The following is a 16761-nucleotide window of genomic DNA, read 5'->3' on the forward strand; positions in this document are numbered from 1 at the left end:
AAAGGTGTGTGCCACCACTGCCTGGCTCTGTTTCTCTCCTAGACTGAATCAATCTCATGTAGTCCAGGGTGGCTTTGAACTCAGAGAGATCCAGACAGATCTCTGCCTCCTGAGTGCTAGGATTAAAGGTGTGCGCCATCACTGCCTGGCCTCTGTGTTTAATCTAGTGGCTGGCTCTGTCCTCTGATCCTCAGGCAAGCTCTATTTGATACCCAATATATCACCACAATGCATGGTCATTCCTACAGTTTAAAAATCATGTATGCCACTTTACTTGTATTTTTGTGTGCATGGCTGTACTAGTACACCCATATTCAAGCAATGTACACAAACACCCATGTGTTCGGATGTGCTAGTAAATACATTTACACACTGATCCTGGGACATTGGTGTGCATTTGTCTGCTTCTGCACTAGGCTGTGCTCTGAGAACATTCCCATGCATGCTGCTTTATAGTGAGCTTATGGCCACTTTTGTTACAGCGCAGCTGAGCATGGTGCATTGCTAGGGAAACTGTTCTTGCTGGATGCTGCTTCCATTTGCACTGTGGTCTTGTGTGTCATGGTGCACTGCTTTATTGCTAAAAAACGTGTGCACTGCTGTTCTACTTGATTGGAGTTCAGAACTAAACAAGCACATCCATCTGCTTTGCTGTCGATACACGCCAGTGTGTGCTGCAGTAGTAGTCCATTGATTTTGCAGAGACGCCATTGTGGAGTGTTTTAGTAATGCATGTGTCTGCAGTCTCTACAAGAGCATTCACGTGCAGCGATGGACTAATGTATCTCCTGTGCTCCCGTCTAGTGTTTTCATGAGTGCTGATTTCACTCATCCCTGAGTCCTGCTGTTGAATGGCATGTGGGCACACGTCTGTAATAGCACATCTGTGTATGCCTGTGCTTGTCCATCCCGGTGCACTGCTTCAACTCCTAAAATCGTTTGTGCTGCTATTGTAGTTCGCACAGTGCAGAGCTGCACATCTGTCTGCTCTGCTGTCTGTCAATATGCGTCAGTGTAGGCAGCAGCAGTAGTAAACCGGTTGTTCTAAACAGGCCATTGTGTGGTGCTTTAGTAATATATGCACCTAGACATCCTGATACCAGGACATCGGCATCAGGACACACAACATCTGCTGTGCTCACGCGCTAGAACTTCGGTGTCCAGTCGCACTGCTGTGATAATATCCCATGTGTGCTGCCCGCTTGTGAATCCTTGATCACTTCTGGTACAGCACAACTGCCCTTGCTGCTGCACCGTTATTCCCACTTGCATTGTGTACTTGTCGTCTGGGTGCACCACTGCTCTAGTTCAGACATGTGCGGAGCTGTGCATGTCTGCTTTGTTGTAAACGCACGAGCTGACGCTGCAGCAGTGAGTAGTACACTGGTATTTGCAAAGGTGCCATTGTATAGCATGTTAGTAAGAGATGCGCGAACAGTGTGCTACCGGCCACTAACAAACAGTGATGTGATAGCACATCCTTTGGGCTCCTGCCCAGTGCTTTCCTGTGTTAGCACATCTGTGCACAGCTGTGATGTGATAGCACGTCCTTTGGGCTCCTGCCTAGTGCTTTTCTGTGTTAGCACATCTGTGCACAGCTGTGCCATCACTCCATGTGTGCTGCTGGAGAGCACAAGTGATCACTGCTGTGATGCTGAGTCCGTGTGTACTCCTTACTTGTATTTCCATGAATGCTGCTTTACAGACAACCGTGCGCTCTGATTACTAGTAAATACATGGACACATGTAGACGAATTTCTAAATGGTCTTAATAAATAAAAAACACAGAGCCAGAAATTTGGGTTAAAGCTCGAGAGAAAGATCAGAGGAATAGGACAAACCACGAGCTAACCTCATCTCACCAACTCTGCAGCTTCCAAAGAGAGCGACTTCCTGTCTACCCAGGCTTATATGCCTTGCTGTTCTGCCATCTGATTTGCTCTCTGTCTAGCTACATCACTTCCTCTTCCTGGCCAGTTCTGTCACTTCCTGTCTGTACAGACCCCCAGAACTCATCACGCTTGGCTCTGTTCCCTAGTGTGGCCTTGAACACACAGAGACCCTGCCTGCTAAGTGATAAGATTAAGGGCATGTGCTACCTCTGCCTGACTTCTTTGTTTACTTAAAATGGCTTGCTATTTCCTCTGATCTCCAGGCAAGCACAAATTTTTATCTATCTATCTATCTATCTATCTATCTATCTATCTATCTATCTATCATCATCATCATCATCTATCTATCTATCTATCATCTATCTATCTATCTATCTATCTATCTATCAAAGTGCAAATAAAATATCACCATATTTCAGCACAAACTACATATGACCACAGACACACTGCTATTAGATCAGCTGTGCATGCTGTAAATGCACACCAGTTTGTAGCTTGCTGTAGTAGTGTACTCTTGTGTAAATCTGCCATGTGTAGGGCTTTAGTAACAGAAGTGTGTGCAGTGCTCTGCTAGTACATTCGTGGGTAGTGATGTGCTCGTACATCCTGTGTGCTCCTGTTTTGTACTTCCATGAGTACTGAAAGTGTACATCCATAAGTCCTGCGGTGGGACTCGATTTGTGTGTCTCTGTAACAGTACATCTGTGTAGGGCTGTCCTGAGACATCCATGTGTGCTGCTTTAGAGAACGTGTGTGACCAATCCTGTGATATCGAATCCCTGTGTGCTCCTGAATTAGTACCCCATGTGTACTGTTTTTCACGGAAGCCCATTTGTTCTGATGTGCTAGTAAATACACCACATACAGATAGCAGGACATCAGTTTGCACCGCTCCGTTCCTGCACAGGTCCTACAGTGTCCAGGTGTACCGCTATAATAATACTCTCATGCACACTGCTGTGTAGCAAACCTATGGTCCCTTCTGGTACAGCACGTCTGTGTGTGGTGTGTTATAATACAGCCATTCTCTTTGCTGCACCATTAATTCTACTTGCACACTGTGTACTTGTCCATCCTGGTCTACTGTTCTACTCCTAAAAGTGCATTTGCTGCCGTTCAAATTCAGCATGTGCAGAGCCATACAAAATACATCCGGCTGCTGTAAATGCACTGTTGACGCTGCCCTAGCAATCCATCGGTATTTGCAATTGCACCATTGGGTGGTGCTCTAGGAATAGATGAGCTTGTGCCGCTCGACTAGTACATTCATGTGCAGAGATGTAACTAGCGCGGCAGCCCTTTAACACAGTTCCTCATGTCATGGGTGACCTCCAACCCTAAAATTAATTCATTGCTATTTCATAATTGTGATTTTTCTACTGCTATGGATCACAATAGCTGTGTTTTCTGATGGTCTTAGGAGACCCCTATGAAAGGGATGTTCGATCCCCCCAAAGGGCTCATGACCCACAGGTTGAGGACAGCTGTACTAGAGTATCTTTGTGTGCTCCTGGCTAGTACTTCCATGAATGCGGATGTCTTATACTCCTTAGTCCTGCCGCAGTATTACATTTCATATGTTTCTATAATAATCCATCGGTGTGCATCTGTACTTGAATATCCGTGACTGCTGCTTTACTAGAACACATATCATTCATTACTCTGCAGATTGCCTGGGGAGATGCTCTGTCACTCCTGCAGAAGCAGCTTGAGGGAGGTGTCTTAATTAAAGTTACTATTGCTGTGAGGAAACACCATGACCAAAGTAACTTGGGCAGTTACATCGCTGTTCATCACTGGAGGAAGTCAGGACAGGCACTCAAACAGGGCAGGAACCTGGAGGCAGGAGCTGATGTAGGCCTGGGAGTGGAATGTGGTGGTTTGAATAAAAATGGCCCCCATAGGCCCCTAGGGGGTAACATCATTGGGAGGTGTGGCCTTGTTGGAGTAGGTGTGAACTTGTTGGAAGAAGTGTTCACTGGGGGCACGCTTTGAGGTCTCAGATGCTCAAGCCATGCCTACTGTGACGATCCCTCCCTCAGGCCTGCAGATCCAGATGTAGAACTCTCAGCTGCCTCTCCAGCACCTTGTCTGCCTGCATGCGCCATGCTTCCGGGCCCTGTTGATAACGAACTAAATCTCCGAACTGTAGCCAGCCCCAATGAAATGTTTTCCTTTGTAAGAGTTGTCATGGTCATGGTGTCTCTTCACAGCAATTGAAACCTTAACTAGGACACACAGCCACAGTCAAACAAACTGTCATAGTCAGCCACACAGTCACAGCCACACAATACCATAGACACAAAGTCACAGCCACACAATACCGTAGACACACAGTACCGTAGACACACAGTCACAACCACACAGTACCATAGACACATAGTCACAGGCACACAGTACCATAGACACACAGTCACAACCACACAGCACCACAGACACACAGTCACACAGTGAACATGTCATGTAGCCACACACTTACAGTCATGCAGGACACTGTTTCACAATCACAAGGTCACATAGTGTACAATCGTGCAGCCACACAGCCACCTGCACACTTGTACTTCCAGTCCACAGCTTCATGTGTGTGTGATGATGAGATTACACTTCCTATTAACACTGAAGCATCTCCCTTAGTGTAAATACGCTCTGTGACTTCTGCACCGTGATGAAGGCATGTCCTTGTTGTGAGGTGAGGTGTGACCGCAGTGGGCTGGCAAATGTTGCACTCATGCTTCAACATTGTCACTGCTGCTATGGTGGTGATACCGACAGTCGCCGCTCTCAGTCATGGGTGGGTGCTCCAGGCGCCTCATACAGGTTCTCCGTTCAGTAATCTACTTGTGTCTCATAATCATTAGAGGTGACTGGACCACTCTCGTTGTTAGAGAAATAAGCAACAGGCTCATGTAGGTTCAGAAACTTTCCCAAAGGCAGACGAGGGGGATGTCTCCCCAGAATGCCTGTGCTCTTCATATCAGCTGTGTGTCTGTGCAGAGCTCAGCTCAGTTCAGATCCCTGAGGTCCAGCCTGCTGTGGGACTAGCAGCTTTGTGATCATCCAATCCTCACTTTTTATATGAAAAAATATTAACGTTAATATGGTGGGTCTGTGCTGGAGGTGGTGGCATATGCCGTTAATCCCAGCACTCAAAGGCAGATGCAGCTGGATCTCTGAGTTTGAGGCCAGCCAGGTCTACAAAGTGAGTTCCAGGACAGCCAGGGTGTCTTAGTTAGGGTTACTATTGCTGTGACCAAAAGCAGCTAGGGAGGAAAGGGTTTATTCACTTGAAGTTCCATATAACAATTTATTATCAAAAGCAGTGAGGGTGGGAACTCAACCCAGGACAGGAACCTGGAGGCAGAAGCTGATGCAGAGGCCATGGAGGGGTGCTGCTTACTGGCTTGCTCAGCCTGCTTTATTACAGAACCCAGGACCACCAGCCCAAGAATAACACCATCCACAGTGGGCTGGGCCCTTCAGGTTAATTAATTAATCACTAATCAAAATGACCTCCAGGCTTGCCTGCAGTTAGATCTTATAAAAACATAGTTTTCTCTCTCTCTCTCATTTGGTTTTGGGTTTTTTTGTTTGTTTGTTTTCGTTCGTTCGTTTTTTTCAATACAGGGTTTCTGTGTAGCCCTGGCTGGCTGTCCTGGAACTCCTATATAGAACAAGCTGGCCTTGAACTCACAGAGATCCGCCTGCCTCTGCCTGTGATTAAAGGTATGTACCACCACGCCCAGCTGGAATCATTTACTCAATTGAGGCTCCCTCCTCTGTGATGGCTCTAGCCCGTGTCAAGTTAACATAAAACTAGCTAGCACACAGAGCTATGTAAAGAGACCCTGACTCAAAACAACAATATAATGGGGCTGTGTGTTTTTAAAAAACATACTAAACATGCTTACTTGCTAGATTCTACCAGCATAAAAGTAGGAATTAGAGCTTTAGGTGATTTGTAAGCAGGTCTATGACCAAGGTGGCCCAAATTTGTTTATTTACTCATTCATTTATTTATTTTTGGAAAGCTACATGGAATATAATTTCTGTTTATACGTCCCATAGATAATCTTGTTTAAGATCTATGCTTATCTTGAAATTCAGTAATAGCAATAAAATAGCATATCCACCATGATAATAATGACTAAGTGTCAAAATATTCATGGGAACAGTTATTTTTAACCATCAACAGAGCTGTCTACTGTGGTTCCTGAAAACAGTCTTACCCTGCACGGTGCTTCCTTCTCCTTATGGCTCTGCCTTGTCCTCACGGCTCTGCCTTGTCCTCACGGCTCTGCCTTGTCCTCACGGCTCTGCCTTGTCCTCACGGCTCTGCCTTGTCCTCACGGCTCTGCCTTGTCCTCACGGCTCTGCCTTGTCCTCACGGCTCTGTCTGCCTTGTCCTCACGGCTCTGTCTGCCTTGTCCTCACAGCTCTGTCTGCCTTGTCCTCACGGCTCTGCCTTGTCCTCACGGCTCTGTCTGTCTTGTCCTCACGGCTCTGCTTGTCTGCCTTGTCCTCACAGCTCTGCCTTGTCCTCATGCTCTGGCTCTGTCTGCCTTGTCCTCACGGCTCTGTCTGCCTTGTCCTCACGGCTCTGCCTTGTCCTCACGGCTCTGCCTTGTCCTCACGGCTCTGCCTTGCCCTTGTGATACTGCCTCTCCTGTTCTGCATGCACTGTCTTGCCCTGTGTGGCACCCTTTCGCACTGTGTGACATCTTGTGTACTGAGAACCCACTTGACTCATGGTTCACATCCGTGGAGTCACTGGGGTTTTCTGGAATTCTGACCACAGCCTGATGAGTGGCCGACTGTGTTTTCTGCCAACAACAACAACAACCAAAGGTGGGAATGAGTCACACCAACCTGGCAACAGGCTTCGGTCGGTGTTTGCAGCGTCACCTCCAGACCGCAGCTTCTTCCTATTCATTTCCCTGTCCGGTAACAGCCTAAGTTCTGCTGCTCAGCATTTCTGCTTTATGTCCAGACGTCTTTCTCTTATCGCCTTCCTGTCCTTGTTCTTTGCACCCTTTGTCTTCCCTCTGCCTCTCAGCTCCCTGTCGGGTCGATTGATCTCTAAAGAAGTCTCCGTCAACAGAATTCACTAGGAAAGAAGACAAGAAACAGGAGGGGCTGAGAGCTGGCTCAGTGGTTAAGAACACTTCTTATTCCTGCAGAGGACCCAGGTTCCGTTCCCAGCTCTCCCATGGTGGCTCACAACCATCCATAATGCCGGTTCTGGGGGACCTGACTCCCTCATTTGACCTCTGAGGGAACCAGGCATGCATACGGTGCATATACATACGTGTAGGCAAAACACTCACACACACATAAAAATAACATTTAAGAAAGAAAAGCTATTATTAAGGCAGTCTATGAAAGAGAGAAGCAGAAAAGGGAAGGAGGGTAGATAGGAACCGAAGAGGGAAGGCTCCCCGGGGTCCCAGCGTTGTGTACAAACAAGTGTCCTGAGGAGAGGTTGGGAGATGAAGCGCAGCCACGCCTTGCCTGACCAGCTGGTGCACACATCTGTCCTCATGCCACAGGCTGCTGGTCAAGTCTGTTACAGGGCAGCTGAGTCAGGAAGACACCTCAGCCAGGGGCAAAAGCCTGGCTAGTGAATCTTCCAGGACACAGCGGCTGGGACCTGGGACCAGCAAGTTGTCTCCCTCTGAACGTCAGGGCCCATCTTGGAGCCTCGGCTTCTGTTAAAGTTCACAGAGCACAGCTGCATCGGGCTGACTTGGTTTGCACAGGATGCAGAAAGGGCTTTGGCTGTGGTGTCTGCAAATGTCCTGACATGCCTGAGATGAGGTGCAGGGGCCAAGGTCTCTAAACTGATGGCAGAAGCACCACTGGAAGTTCTTTGTGTGGTTGTTTGTTTGTTTGTTTGTTTGTTTGTTTGTTTGAGACAGGGTCTCAACTAATATGGCTAATATAGCTCTGGCTGACCTGGAGCTTGCTATGTAAACCAGGCTGACTTTGAACTCACAGAGATCCACCTGCCTCTGTCTCTCCTGTGCTGGGGCTAAAGGTGTGCATCACCACATCCCACCCATCTTGAAGTTCTGTCTGATTAAAACATTTGATGCTGGGCAGTGGTGGCGTGTGCCTTTAATCTGGCAATTTAGAAGCAGAGACAGGTGGATTTCTGTAAACTTGAGGCCAGCCTGGTCTGTCTACAAAGCGAGTTCCAGGACAACCAGGACTACACAAAGAAACCCTGCTGCAAAACAATTTTTTAATATAATAAATAAATAAAATAAAACACCACTTGGTGGGCTGGAGAGATGGCTCAGAGGTTAAGAGCACTGGCTGCTCTTCCAGAAGTCCTGAGTTCAATTCCCAGCAACCACATGGTGGCTCACAACCATCTGCAGTAATATCTGGTGCCCTCTTCTGGCCTGCAGTCATACATGATGTATATGTAATAAATAAATAAATCTTTAAAAAAAAAAAAACACCACTTGGTTTCTGGAAACCAACATATCCTATCACACCTCTAAACAATTACACTCAATGTGACTAGTAACCTGAATTATAAGCTATATGATGTAACTTATGTCCCTATATCTGTATAAATTTATAATATATTCATTCTGTCGATTCTCTTCCTCCACAGAACTCTAATGCAGCTGCTGAGATGCACCAAGGCCACTACAGCTGTGGGAACATTGCACCAGACTCTATCTGGAGCTGGTGGCAGAATTTGGCAGAAGGCAGAGACAGGTGGATCTCTATGAGTTCAAGGACAGCCAGACTAGATAGTGAGACCTTGTCTCAAAAACAAATAAAAATAACTGGGCAGTATTGTTCAAATCTTAGAAGGTCTTTTAATTTAAAAAAAAAAAAAAAAAAAAAAACAGAGCCAGGGTGAAAGCTGAAAGATCAGAGAAGCAGAACAGCCAGCCACCAGTTCTTACCTCTTCATAATCTTCAGCCTAAAGAGAGTGAGTTCCTGTTTCCTCACACCTTATATACCTTTCTCTGCCCTGCCATATTACTTCCTGGGATTAAAGGCTGTGTGCTTCCCAAGCAAAGGCATGAGGTCTCAAGTGCTGGGATTAAAGGTATATGCCATCACTGCCTGACCTCTTTGTTTAATCTAGTGGCCCACTCTGTCCTCTGATCCTCAGGCAAGTTTATTAGGGTACACAATGTATCACCACATGGCAGAGTCATCCACATACTGCTCGTCTCACAGGAATGGAATATACATGGGTCGTGGAGGCTTAAGGCAAGGTTGTAGAAAGCTGCTGAGGCCAAGCAATAAGTGGCAGACTTAGAGTCTCCATAAGGTGGCCTGGGAGTTCACTGCATGAAGTTGTTAAGGAAAGTGAAACCTAAATTGCAGTGGAAATCCAAGGATGTCGGAGGTACTAGGAATGTGGAACATCTGCCAAGAACAGCTGCAGGCATGAAGTGGAGCCAGCCCGAGAGAGAGGTCTCTTGTACGCGGATAACTGAGCTGGGGGGTGGGGGAGGAGGGTACCGAAGACTTGGAGCCCGGATAAAGAATGGAGCTGCAGGGCTGGTATTCACGTTGCTGGGTTCTGGTCTTGCTTTGGCCTGATCTTTCCTTGCTGTGCTCACATCCCCCCTTTGAACTGAATGCCAACACTATACCACCGCGTACTGAAAATATTAGCTTGGATGTGTAGAGGCTAAAGTTAAGAGCTTGCCCAGGTCTCACAGAGACTCTGCACTTAAACTTTTGAAGTGTTAGAAAGGTTAAGACGCCGGAGATTGTTAGAGACAGACTAAATGCCTCGCTGCACTGTGATCGTGAGACTGTAGTGCCTGGGCAGAATGTTAAAGTCTGCGGTGATGTGTTTCAAGCTCAGGACGGGTGGATTTGTGCTGGTTAATCTTTATTTTCTACCCAACTAGATTTATAATCCTAGGAGACACAACTGTGGGGATGTCTGTGAGGGCATTTCCAGGTTATTAAGTGGGGGGAGGGAAGACCCACCCTGAATGTGGCCAGCACCATCCCATGGACTGGGGTCCCGGACCAAATACAGAGGGAAAAATGGACCACGAACTGACCACCAGCATTCACTGCTCTGCCTCCTGACTGGATCCAGCATAACCATGGGATTCAGCCTCCTGCAGCCCTGACTCCCGCCATGCTGGACTGTATCTTCAAACTGTGAGCCAAGAGACCCTTGCTTTCCCGGGCTGCTTCTGTCAGCCCTGTGGCGCAGTGATGGGAACCGTGCCTGGCGGTCCTGAGCAGCTCCTGGAGCAGACCTCTCCAGCAGCTCATGATGCCAGTGTACTGCACTTCTTCCCGGTCTGCCTTTAAGGCCGGTTCACTAACTCCTTACTTTATTCCCCCTGCGAAGTGGGAGCCCTCCGAGGGCAGACATCCACGAGCCTGTCTGGCTCCCTCATCATAGGTGAGTGTGTGTGAAAGGAAGAATGAAAGGCTGTACCCGGTGGCACGGGCATTCTGGAGACTGGAGCAGGAGGATTGCCACTACTTGGGGGCCAACATGGACTACAAAGTGAATTTAAGGGCAGCCTGAGGCTGCTTGATGGGAAATGGGCTTAATTTCCAATTGCCAAAAAAAAAAACCCCAAACCTTAAAGAGCTGCTTAACATCTTAGAAGGGAAGGGGTGCACACGAGTAGGGGGAGAGGCAGAGTTAGCTTTTTGTTTTGTGTCTGGGTCTTACTAAATTGCTCAGGCTGGCTTCACATCAACCCTTCTGCCTCAGCCTCCCAAGCACTCGGTACAGGCTCATGCCTCTGTACCTGGCATTCATCGGTAGTGTTGTTTTGGTTTTGTTGGTTTTGGTTTGGCTTGGTTTGGTTTGGTTTTTTCAAGACAGGATTTCCCTGTGTAGCTCTGGCTATCCTAGAACTCACTCTGTAGACCAGGCTGACCTGGAACTCACAGAGACCCACCTGCCTCTGCCTCCAGAGTGCTGGGATTAAAGGTGTGCGCCACAGCCATCACCGCCCAGCCATCGGTGTGGTTTTTAATGCCTCTCATGAGAATGAAAAGGAATTCCCAAACGCAATATGCTTTGTGCCACTGTGGCAGCTTACTCCTAGTACCACAGGGTGAGTGTAAGGAAAGTTCATCTAAAAGACTGAAGGCTATAAGCAGCTTACAAGGGATTGTAACAGCGTGGCTGTCTTTCCGTGGCAGGAGCACTTAAGACCAGTTCTCAGAAACTAGGACACAGCAAACAGCCTCTTCCGTTTCCCTGGAAGAGGTCTGCAAAGTGGCTGGTATGCTACAGGGAAAAGGGTGTCCTCGCTGCTGGGGACACCCTGCCTGTCAGAGACTAGAGTGCGAACTTTTTTTTTCAGTGCCACAAACTGATTCTGTCCAATGCTAAGATGCGCAACATTCTCAGGGAAGAGCTCTTTCTACATGAAAGATGACTTGAAGGCCATGGGTTTGGTGTACCTCAACACAAGTGAGGATGCTGACCCAGCCCTCATGTTGCTAGCCTTCAGTGTGACTAGCAGTGGCCCCGAGGGTTCTCTCGGCTGTGACCCTGTCTGTTCTGTTGTTGAGACCCCTATCTGTTCTGGGGGCTGGGAGTGGGTGGGTATGCACAGCCTCTGGAAGGAGCCAGAAGAACCCACTGCATTTCTGGGGTCTCTAGAATTAGAGATAAATCTCTCTGTCCTCCCAATCCTGCATAATCCTCCCTAACAAGGCATCTGATTCTCTTTTTGAGACATGTAGTCCAGGCTGGCCTTAAACTCTAGCAATCCTCCTGCCTCAGCCTCTGGGAGGTAGAAGGTTCTGGAGAACTGAAAATGAATGTACATTCAAATCCAGCTTTGTTCCTAGAACTGGAAGAGTTACCCAATGACCTTCAGTGGACACATGGAGAAGCAATCCCCTGCATCCCTGAAAAGAAGTGGTACCCAGAAACAAACTGCTGACTCTTCCACCATGGACATGTCTCACACAAGAGGACGTGGGCACATAGAGGAAGAGGCACTTCTGGGGCTCCACTCACACGACCTTCTAGAAAAAAATTCCAGGGAGTACACAACCCCCAACAGCCAGAGCTCAGGGCAGGGTGTGACCGCCAGCCAGTTTAAGAGAACTGCATCAGAAATGGAACCCAACCTACACCCACAGTACCGAGTGTGGTGATAATTCTGTCAGAACTCATAGAAATGGAGTTAGGGTCAATGCTCAGCTCTAGAGCCCCTGCCTAGAACCCCACGCCCAGTGCGGATCGTGGTAAGGCACCTGCCTAGCATGTGAACGTCTGTGAGTGACGTAATCACTGTTCCGCTGCTCTGATGAGACACCATGACCAAGGCAACTCATAAAAGAAAGTATTTCACTGGGGGCTGGCTCACAGCTGCAGAGGGTTAGTCTGTGGCCATCACGGCATCACGGCGGGGAGCATGGCAGCCGGCAAGCAGGCAAGGCGCTGGGGCAGTAGCTGAAAGCTGACAGCCTGATCCTCAGGCAGTGGGCAGAGAGGGTGAGACTGAGCCTGTTGGAGCTTTGGAAACTTCACACCCTCAGTGACACACTTCCTCTCACAGCGTCACACCTACTCTAACAAGGCCACTTCTCCAAACAGCTCCACTTACTGGGGCCTGTGGCAGTTTGAATGTCATTGGCCCCCATAAGCTCATAGAGAGTGGCACTCTTGGGAGGTGTGGCCTTGTTGGAGGAAGTGTGTCATGGTGGGGGTGGGCTTTGAGGTCTCCTTTGCTTAAGCTTCCCTCAGTGTCCACTTCCTGTTGCCTTGTGATCAAAATGTAGCCAACATGCCTACCCGCACACCGCCATGCTCCTCACCATGATGATAATGGACCGAACCTCTGCACTGTAAGTCATCACCTCAATTAAATGTTTTCCTTTTTAAGAGTTGCCGTGGTCACGGTGTCTCTTCACAGCAATAGAAACCCTGACTAAGACAGGGGCCAAACATTCAAATGTGTGAGCCTATGGGGGCCATTCTCATTCAGACCACCACACTGAGTTCCGTTCCCAGTCCTCTAACTGGGAAAAAAGAAAAAAAGAAAAGAAAGAAGAAAATGAAACTAAACCCTTGTAGAAATGTATCCTCAAAAGAGTGACTTTTGTAACAAAATTCAAGAAGAAAGTTTAAAACCCCTGAGAATGAAATGGCATCCTCAATAGTTCTGGACAGTGGCCATGACAGCCTCAAACTACAATTGATCATTTCTTTGGATTTCCAAAAATTATGGTAACAGTCATTTCATTCACTGGCTCCTAAGCTTCTTCCCACACTGCACCCCCTGGCTGGAGTTTTTGCTAATTGACATATAACACAACATTTACCACTTTAACCACATGGGAGTGTACTACCCTGAAGCCTTGGTTTCATTCGGTTTTGTTCAGCCTCTTTGTCCAGTTCCAGAACCTTCTCAGTGCCCCACAGGAGATACCACACCAGCAAGTACCCAGACTCTGGCAATCAAGAATTTGTCCCTGCCGGGCGGTGGTGACACACATCTTTAATCCCAGCACTCAGGAGGCAGAGCCAGGCGATCTCTGTGAGTTCGAGGCCAGCCTGGTCTACAGAGTGAGTTCCAGGAAAGGCGCAAAGCTACACAGAGAAACCTTGTCTTGAAAATAACCAAACAAAAAAAAAAAAGTATTGTTTAGGATTGGGGATTTAGCTCAGTGGTAGAGCACTTGCCTAGCAAGCACAGGGCCCTCTAGGTTCAGTCCTCAGCTCAAATAAAAAAATAAAAAAAAAAAGATTTAATTTACACTGGGCAGTGGTGGTGCACGCCTTTAATCCCAGCACTTGGAAGCAGAGCCAGGCGGATCTCTGTGAGCTGGAGGCCAGCCTGGGCTACAGAGTGAGATCCAGGACAGGCACCAAAGCTACACAGAGAAACCCTGTCTCGAAAAACCAAAAAGAAGAAGAAGAAGAAGAAGAAGAAGAAGAAGAAGAAGAAGAAGAAGAAGAAGAAGAAGAAGAAGAAGAAGAAGAAGAAGAAAGGAAAAAAATGTGTCCCTGGATTTGCTCCTCCTGACATTTCACAGAGTGGACTGGGCATTGCGTGGCCTTCTGTGCTTGCTCTCTCGTGGGGCAGAGGCTGCCAAGGCACATTCCTGTCTTAGTCTGTCTTGGTGCTTCACCTTTTATCCACTGAGGAGTCCTCCCCTCTACCAACGGCCACCTTGTGTTTATCCACCAGTCACCTTCCACTTTTCTCGTGGTCAGTACTGGCTCTGGGAACACTCTTGTATAAGTTCGAATGGACCACCACTTTTCAACTACATGGAGTCTGCACCAGGTGTAGTAACTGTTAGCTTATTGAGGAAGTACAGGCCATCTAGAAAGCTGACCTTGTATCTCAGCCCCAGAGACTATAAATTAGGCTGGAGAACTTCCTGAAGCTTCCCCAGTACTTGCCACGAGAAGACATCCGTGAGGACCGGGGCACTTGGGAGCACATAAGTGTAGTGCATGTGCTTCAGAGAGAGGGTATCTAAATGCCCCCATGGGGCAACTGAGACAGTCCTCCATCACTGAGACAGTCCTCCATCACTGAGACAGTCCTCCATCACTGAGGGACTCCTCCATCACTGAGGCAGTCCTCCATCACTGAGGGACTCCTCCATCACTGAGGCAGTCCTCCATCACTGAGGCAGTCCTCCATGGGTCTTAGGGTAGGAGTCATGTGTTTAAGAGACAGTTATATCCACTGTTTTCTCTTTTTCTGGTGTTTTAATACTTCTGACTGACACACAACTGCACAGATTTATGGGAGATCTTAAATATCTGGGCCCCAGTTTCCAGGATTGGAGAATCTTCAGGGATTGTGTAAAGGGAGCAGCCCCAGGCTATACCTGGGGCCTGGAGCTGGTCACTGCTGGAGTCAGTCCATCATAGGTCAGCATACTTTTGCTTTTTGATAATTTCTTATAGGTTGTGGGGAGGGAGGTGCCAAAGATTTCTATCCCAGAGACGTATTACAGAATGTGTCTTCTTCTCTCCAGAATTAATTTTACAAAATGGGAGTGACTTGCCTTTTTGAAGGGTGAACATTATCTATAGAAACATCTAGATCTGAGGCTTTCTTTGTGGAAAGCATCAATCTCTTAAAACAATTACAGGATGGCTTTGATTTCATCTTCAGTCTTTCCAAGTTATATTTTGCTAAGCAAGAATTTATTAATTTTTTTTATAGGAAGGACATGGGGTTGGAAGGGCCTCACGCATGCTAGGCAATCACTCTGTTATTAGGCTATATCCTCAGCCCAGAATGTGTTGGTTTTTATCTAGTTTTTAACTTCATAACCAAAATAGTACACAGGGCTTTCTTGCTATCTGCCTGTGTTTGAGGGGATACATAATACATGTTTTGGTCCATGTATAGACATATAGAGTTATACTCCAACTGCTATCTTTTCATATCTCTTTCTTAAAAAACAAAACAGTGGTGTTTCTTGGTCATTCCCATGGCCCACAATCCTCAATATGACTGCCCTGTGCTATTTCAAATGACGGTGACAAGTTACATTTCACAAATATTTATTCAACATTTTGAGGTACTTAGGGATCCAGAGTTTAGGAACTAATTCAATTCAGTAATTGCCTCTTTCTTGGGGTCTGCATGGCTGGGAACAACATGAAGAGAAAACTCAGTATTTATTAGACAGGCCAGCAGGTCGGAAGTGGTTGGGGTCTCTACCACTCCGACCCCATTCGTTGGCAAACTGGTCAGCTCTTGAGTCCTCTGCCCCACGTCCTGTGAACCTCTGAATACCCTCTCTGGCATCACTGTAATCAAGACAGACAAGAAGAAGACCCATAACCAAGCTGATGGCAATGGCCCCACCCTCTGGACTCCCTTCTTCAAGAGATGGCCCTAAGAGGAGCCCAGGAACACCAGGGAAGGAGAGGCTGGTACTGATCCTGCCTGAATAAACATCTGCTCAGCCCAGGAAGTCACCCTCATGCTGGATGAGCAGCACCAGGGGAGAGAGGGTGGGGTATCATGCATCATTGCCAACCACTCCCAGTACTATGCACAGAAAAGAAGACGGTCAATGGGCAGTGTGCACAGGATGCAGAGGAGAGCCCCTCCTGACTGTCCAGAGCAGTCAAGCTCTGCTCACCGAGACCTCTGTTACCTGATCACTTTAGCAGCCCAGGCTCCTCCTGGTCCCCTTTGGGCAGCATCATAGTTCCCTCTAGCATGGAAGTATTTGTCTGAGTTTTTCCAGTTGGCCTCCTTCATGTCAGAGTAAGCCCGCCACATGTCTCTAGTCCCTGGAGAGTTAGGAGAATGATGAAGAAGATTGCATTTAGGCAAAAGAGTGGGTTAGAACTTCCGTCCAACTCATCCCAATGACTTCAGCCTTTCACAAACCACAGAACTGTTGCTGGCTTGAAAAGAATAGTTCTTACTTCCCCATGCCTTGCAAGGAGAAGTACTTTTGGAGCGAGTTTTATTCTGAGGGATTCCTGACTTAACTCTGTTAATGTCGGTCTTTGGCTGCTCCAAAAGCATATAGAGGAGAGATGCTCGCTAGGGGATGTTTCATCATGTGATGATGAAGCTCTCTGAAATGGCCCAGGGAAACATCTGTCTATGGTGTGAGACATGAGGCCTCTTCCCTTCCTCCGCCCCCTCCTTCTTCCATTTCTTTCCTTTCTCTCATGTTCTCTTCCTTTAGAGAGAGCTTGCATCTCTATATAACCCTGGCTAGCCTGAAACTCACAATCCTTCTGCCTCAGCCTCCCAAGTGCTACAATCACCACTGCAGCCACAGCTCTCTCCTAGCACAGGCCATGGGAGACACTGCTCTCCAGGCAGAGTGAGTGCGGTTCTGCTCTGACCCCACGGAATGTCCAGGATCTATTGCAACCTGAGCTGTTCTCAGCTCTCC

At 47.6% G+C, this 16761-nt stretch overlaps 1 protein-coding gene across 1 annotated transcript; it reads right to left on the reverse strand.

Moving 5' to 3' along the window:
* Positions 1 to 15383: 15383 nt before the first annotated feature.
* Positions 15384 to 16240, reverse strand: LOC114700540 (serum amyloid A-3 protein). Its single transcript, XM_037199286.1, has 2 exons — positions 16003 to 16240; positions 15384 to 15649 (listed from the first exon to the last, which is right to left on the reverse strand). Exons 1-2 carry the CDS (start codon positions 16128 to 16130, stop codon positions 15511 to 15513), a joined length of 267 nt encoding a protein of 88 aa, XP_037055181.1. The 5' UTR covers positions 16131 to 16240; the 3' UTR covers positions 15384 to 15510.
* Positions 16241 to 16761: the final 521 nt, after the last annotated feature.

Source organism: Peromyscus leucopus, chromosome 1, assembly GCF_004664715.2.
Source record: "Peromyscus leucopus breed LL Stock chromosome 1, UCI_PerLeu_2.1, whole genome shotgun sequence".
NCBI classification, from domain to species: Eukaryota; Metazoa; Chordata; class Mammalia; order Rodentia; family Cricetidae; genus Peromyscus; species Peromyscus leucopus.

Bases quoted from the DNA above. Each gene is read 5' to 3' on its own strand.
- LOC114700540 (XM_037199286.1), bottom strand. From the start codon at position 16,130: ATGTGGCGGGCTTACTCTGACATGAAGGAGGCCAACTGGAAAAACTCA. The intron at 15,650-16,002 runs GTAACAGAGGTC...TCTTGATTACAG, and splicing joins TGGGCTGCTAAAGTGATCAG to TGATGCCAGAGAGGGTATTC.